The 5,323-nt window shown below is 59.1% G+C and overlaps 1 protein-coding gene across 1 annotated transcript; it reads left to right on the top strand.

Annotated features, from left to right (window-relative positions):
* Window positions 1-935: 935 nt before the first annotated feature.
* On the top strand, window positions 936-5,002 carry CABP2 (calcium binding protein 2). Its single transcript, XM_061203849.1, has 7 exons — window positions 936-992; window positions 1,548-1,721; window positions 2,298-2,328; window positions 3,163-3,297; window positions 4,001-4,110; window positions 4,223-4,370; window positions 4,977-5,002. The coding sequence occupies exons 1-7, from the start codon at window positions 936-938 to the stop codon at window positions 5,000-5,002; spliced, it is 681 nt and encodes a 226-aa protein (XP_061059832.1).
* Window positions 5,003-5,323: the final 321 nt, after the last annotated feature.

Below are 5,323 nucleotides of genomic sequence, written 5' to 3'. Positions count from 1 at the left end.
CTCCGAGGGCACTCCAGGGCCTAGCCGGGCCCCTGCCAGCCCAGCAGCCACCAGACGGCGGGCGCTCCTCCAGGAGCTGCAGACCCAGGTGCAGGCTGCCTACGGGCAGGTAAGGGGGCCGGGGTATGGGGCCATCCTCAAGTGGGGGACCGTGAGGGGACAGTGGGGACGCCACACCCCAACCGGGGCCCGCTGGACCAACCCAGGGCTGAGCCCAGGGAGGGGACCTCAGACGTGCACAGTGACAGAGGGGTCAGCAGTCACTCAGCTGCCCAGGAGGGAGGCTGGCATCCCTCCCCACCTCTGCCCTCACTGAGGCCTGCTTCCAGCCCACAGAGCCCAGAGTCAGCTGCCCTCGGCTCCTTGCCCAAGTACAAGGGGCAGGGGGCAGGTCCAGGCAGGTGTGCCGAGGGCAGGCTGGCTGGGTGGATGGTCTGAGGTGAGAGCAAGGGTCCGGCAGGGAGGGCCAGGGGCTTCCTGGGTCTGCTATTCTGGGGAGAGATGACCCAGCCCTCTCTAGCACAGAAGCCACCTGGTTTCCTCCTTGCAGGTCCGGGCCCCGCTTCTGAAGACATTAAATCTCTCCTGATTGGAAGAGATTAGGGGTAGTGGTGGGGGGAGAGGGTCCTGGAGTGGGGGTGTCTGGAAGACCCTCAGGAGTGAGCATGGGGAGGCTGTGCCTTCCAGGGGGGCCTTACGCCCCGAGTGGCCCCCCTCACCAGCAGAGATGCTCAGAGATAATCCCAGATTAGGACCCAAGCCCCTGTGCCCAGGGCTCCCCGCCTGCCCACCCGCCCCCGATCTCCCCCACAAAACCCTAGGAAAATCCCCTGTAGTGCTCCCAGACTCTCACTGGGAGCATCTGGGGGCTGGTGGGAGCCCCCAGCACCCGCTGAGGCCCAGCCCTGCGCTACCCCCGGGACCCCAGGCCTGGCATGGTTCAAGAGCCCATGGGAAACTGTGCCAAACGGCCCCGACACCGGGGGCCTAAGGTAGGAGGGTCAAGGGGGAAAGCCAAGGCCAGGAGGCTGGCTGGACCCTGAAAGGTTCTGGGGGGTGGGGACAGAGCCCTGTGTGAGGCTGAGCTGGGGTTACAGCGTAGCTGGGGGATGGAGGGGTGGGTTCCCACCACCCTAGACCGAGATTTTCCCTGGTAGCCCCCAGACTCTGGCCCATCCTGGTCTTGGCTCCTGCAGGCCACTGGGCCTCCCCTGCCAAAGCTCGTCAGGCCCCCCAGCTGCCCACTCAACTGCCCCATCCCTGCTGCTACCCTTGCCCTCTGCTAGTCAGTCCTGGCCTGGGAGACTCAGCACATGAGCTCAGGGTCTCACTCTGCCATTGGCTTTCTGAGTGACCGTGGCCAAGTCTCTTGCCTTTTCTGGGCCTCGGTTTGCCCACCTGAACAGTGAGGGGGTGGACCCTTCCAGCCTAGCGTGTTGTTGATGGTGAGGGTCCACTGTTCTGTGCTGGGTTCTAACGACGAGAGAGCTTGGTGAGGGAGGGGGGAGAGGGGTCAGTGTCCCAGCTCATGGCCGGCTCTGCTGCAGGACTGCTGGCAGTGGCCTGGCTCCCCGCCAAGGGGGTCCCGCCATGGCCTGGGCCCCAGCCCCGAGGAGCAGGGGAGCCCTGGGCCGGGTGTCCAGGGCTGCTACTCCGTGCTCAGCAGCCTGGTGGGGCCTGCCTGCGTCTTCCTGCGGCCCAGCATCGCCGCCACCCAGCTCGTATGTACGGCCACCACCTGCCTGCCGCCCGTGCCCACCTTCTCCTTGAGTGGAGGAAGAGGATTGAGTGGGGATCTCAGAGCAAAGCACACAGATCCAGGGGTGTAAGGGGCAGAGAGGAGTGGAGAAACAGACATGGGGTCAAACACGGGGGAGACCCAGGGAAACATGCCAGGAAAGAAAGAAGAGGGGGCAGAGAGCAATCCAGAGAAATGGCAGAGACAGCCACCAAGAGGATGGGCAGGGAGGGGACAGGGCTCCCAGGAGAGGGACAGAGAGAACAAGAGAGACATATGCTGACACTGAGGCCCCCATGGCCAAGCCCAAGGTTCTGCCCAACCCCAGATCCATCTCTGGCTAATGGAGCTCCGGCCCTAGAGGAGGGTGGGCACGGGGGACAGGGAAGAGGGGCCAGGTGCCCAGGCCCATCAGCAGGAATGGTGGGAGGAGTGGGTCGGAGCAGTGTCACTGCTGGCCCTGTGCCTGCATGTTGTAGGGGGCCCCAAAGGACAAGAAGGCAGGGATGCAGGTGCCTGGGGGGTCCAGGGAATTCTTAACCCCTCTGTGTCCCCTCAGGACCGGGAGCTGCGGCCAGAGGAGATAGAAGGTAAAGGGTTGGGGAAAGAACTAGAATTTCCGGAGTGCGGGGCATTGGGTGGGGGCCTGAGCAGGCTCCAGGAGGAACTAGGAGCAAGAAGGCCACAGGGCATCCGTGCGAGAATATGGGGACAAGACTGAGCCGGGAGGGGTTGAGAGAACCCCCAGCTGTCAGCTCCCTGGTCCCACTTGCCAGGTGGGTCACAGTTCCCTTTTTTATTTGTTCATTCAGCGAACACTTCCTGGTGCCCACTGTGTGCCTGGCCCAGTGCTGAGCACTGGGAAACGTGGCAAACTGGACAGATATGGCCTGTGTCCTCTGGAGACAGACGTCAATAAGTCAACTACAAGTACAAATGGTGCTAAGTGCTCTCAAGGAAGTGAACAAATGGGCCAGAGGGGACTGAACTGAGAGGGAAGACCTCCTTGAGTAGGTGACTTAAGGACCAAAGAGGAGGGGAGAGTGTTCCAGAATGTGAGCTCCATGAGGTCAAGGATTTGTTTCTCCCTCTCTCTTCCTTCCTTCCTTCCTTTCCTTCCTTCCTTCCTTCCTCTTTCCTTCCTTCCTTCCTTCCTTTTTCTTTCTTTCTTTCTTTCTTTCTTTCTTTCTTTTTCTTTCTTCATTGCCATATTCGCAGTACCTAGAGCAGAGCTTGGCACATAGCAGATGTTCCTTAAGTATTTGCAGAATGAATGAAAGGAATAGCGTGTACAAAGGCCCTGAGGCAGCAAAGAGAAATGGGTGTTTAGAAAGAGGAAATGATTGGACCAAGGGGAGAAGGTCCAATCCAGGATGGGGTCCAGGGGCACGTTGGGGAAGGACTGACTCTGTCCTGCCTGGCAGAGCTGCAGGCCGCCTTCCAGGAGTTTGACCGAGACCGGGACGGCTATATCGGCTACCGGGAGCTGGGAGCCTGCATGCGGACACTGGGCTACATGCCCACAGAGATGGAGCTCATCGAGATTTCACAGCAAATCAGTATGTGCCTGAGACCTGCCCCACCCCCAGTTCTCCAGAGGCCATGCACATGGCCAGGGCAGCTGGGGAGCCCAGGGAACAGAGGTGTCTACACAGGTTGGCCCTCAGAACTCGGGACCTTGGTCATTCTCAAGGCAAGCTCTCTGCCTCCAGAGAATCTCACCATCCCCTAGGATGTGGGTGAGTCAGGGACCATCATGCCCACTTTTTAGATGAGGGCAGAACTCTTATTATCCCCATAAGAAGAAGAAAGTCAGTTCTTAGGGAAGCGTGGGTGCTTAGCAAAGGAAGTGGATGGAGCCAAGATCTGAATGCGGGCAGCCTACCCAGAACCCAGCTCTTTCTCTATGCTTCATTCCCAACAGAGGGAAAACAGGATTAAATAAGAATAGGAAGCCAAGGAAAATCAGTGTGTAGAAATTCTCCACACTGAGTGTCTGAAAGGTTAAGTGACTTGCTTAAGGTCACAGAGTCAGATCATTGGAGCCAGGACTTGAACCCAACTGAACTCTTCAGAAAAATTAAGGAAAGCCCTCAGGAGACACAGATGACCCAGCCTGTGAGACCCAGAGGGAGGGAAAGGCCCATTTAGGGGGGCAGGGGAGAGGGACACAGGCCAGAAGGGGAGGACAGAAGGCAGAGGACGCCAGGGCTGGGCAGGGGTCTCTGGTGGTCCCAGGTCTCTGATGGGCGTGGCCCCCAGGTGGCGGGAAGGTGGACTTTGGCGACTTTGTGGAGCTGATGGGCCCCAAGCTGCTGGCGGAGACCGCGGACATGATTGGCGTCCGGGAGCTGCGGGACGCCTTCCGGGAGGTGGGGTCACCGGGGCTGGAGGGGGCGGGGCCTGCTTGTCTGCTGTGAGTGAGGGGCTGCGCGAATGAATGATTCGGTCTGTGACCTGATGCCGCCACCAACGCCGCCACAGTTCGACACCAACGGGGACGGCTGCATCAGCTTGGGTGAACTCCGGGCGGCCCTGAAGGCCCTGCTGGGAGAGCGGCTCAGCCAGCGGGAGGTGGACGAGATCCTCCGTGACATTGACCTCAACGGGGACGGCCTGGTCGACTTTGAAGGTACCGTCCACCGCTCACCAAGCTCAGCACCGCTCGCCCTGGGAGGGTTTGAACGGAGGAAGAGCCTTAATCCGTGTGTGCCAGGCCCTGTGCTAAGCACGCCTATGTCCTCTCCCAGGTAATCATCACGAGAACCCAGGAGGAAGGAACTCTTATTATCCCCAAAAGCAGGAGAAGAAAGTCAGTTCTTAGGGAAGCGTGAGTGCTTAGCAAAAGAAGTGGATGGAGCCAAGATCTGAATGCAGGCAGCCTACCCAGAACCCAGCTCTTTCTCTATGCTTCATTCCCAAAAGAGGGAAAACAGGATTAAATAAGAATAGGAAGCCAAGGAAAATCAGTGTGTAGAAATTCTCCAAGGTAGGCCCCAAAGTGTTCCTGAGCTTCCTAGCAGCCAAAGCAAAGAGGAAAATAGGTTCAGGTACAAGATTTGTTTTTTTTCCCTGTAAGACGAAGCCCCTCTTTGTGGCCTATTCCCTACCAGATTCAGGGGACTCCCTTGCATGCCCTGCCTTGACCACACTCCCTCCCACCTCAAGGCCAGTATATTAGCCTCACTCCTGGGGAGTCCAGAGAGCAGACCAGAAAACGTTGGCTTTGTCCTGGCAGAGTTTGTGCGAATGATGTCTCGCTGAGCCTGTACAGAAGCTGGAGGCAGCAGACAGGACTTGGCACCAGAGCCACTGCCTGCCAGTGTGTTCCTGGAGCCCCTCGCCTCCAGCTGGGACCCTCATCGTCTCCTCCCTGCCCCCGCCTGTGTGCAACGCCCTTGCCTGCCCTCACCCCCACCCCCACTCGTCCACTAAGCCCCCTTGCCCGTCTCTGTTTCTCTGACAATAAAGCATCTTTGAGCAGCTCTCACCACTCACTTGTTCACCCTGCAGGTATTTGGTCCCCAAAAGTGAAGTCCCCTCGACTGTGAACTTTGGGTGGGTAGGGGCCCTCCCCGGATCCTA

Source organism: Eubalaena glacialis, chromosome 10 (genome assembly GCF_028564815.1).
Source record: "Eubalaena glacialis isolate mEubGla1 chromosome 10, mEubGla1.1.hap2.+ XY, whole genome shotgun sequence".
In the NCBI taxonomy this organism is placed as follows: domain Eukaryota; kingdom Metazoa; phylum Chordata; class Mammalia; order Artiodactyla; family Balaenidae; genus Eubalaena; species Eubalaena glacialis.
This window is presented reverse-complemented; position numbering and strand designations above follow the sequence as displayed.

Bases quoted from the DNA above. Each gene is read 5' to 3' on its own strand.
- CABP2 (XM_061203849.1), top strand. From the start codon at position 936: ATGGTTCAAGAGCCCATGGGAAACTGTGCCAAACGGCCCCGACACCGG. The intron at 1,722-2,297 runs GTATGTACGGCC...GTGTCCCCTCAG, and splicing joins GCATCGCCGCCACCCAGCTC to GACCGGGAGCTGCGGCCAGA. The intron at 2,329-3,162 runs GTAAAGGGTTGG...CCTGCCTGGCAG, and splicing joins GCGGCCAGAGGAGATAGAAG to AGCTGCAGGCCGCCTTCCAG.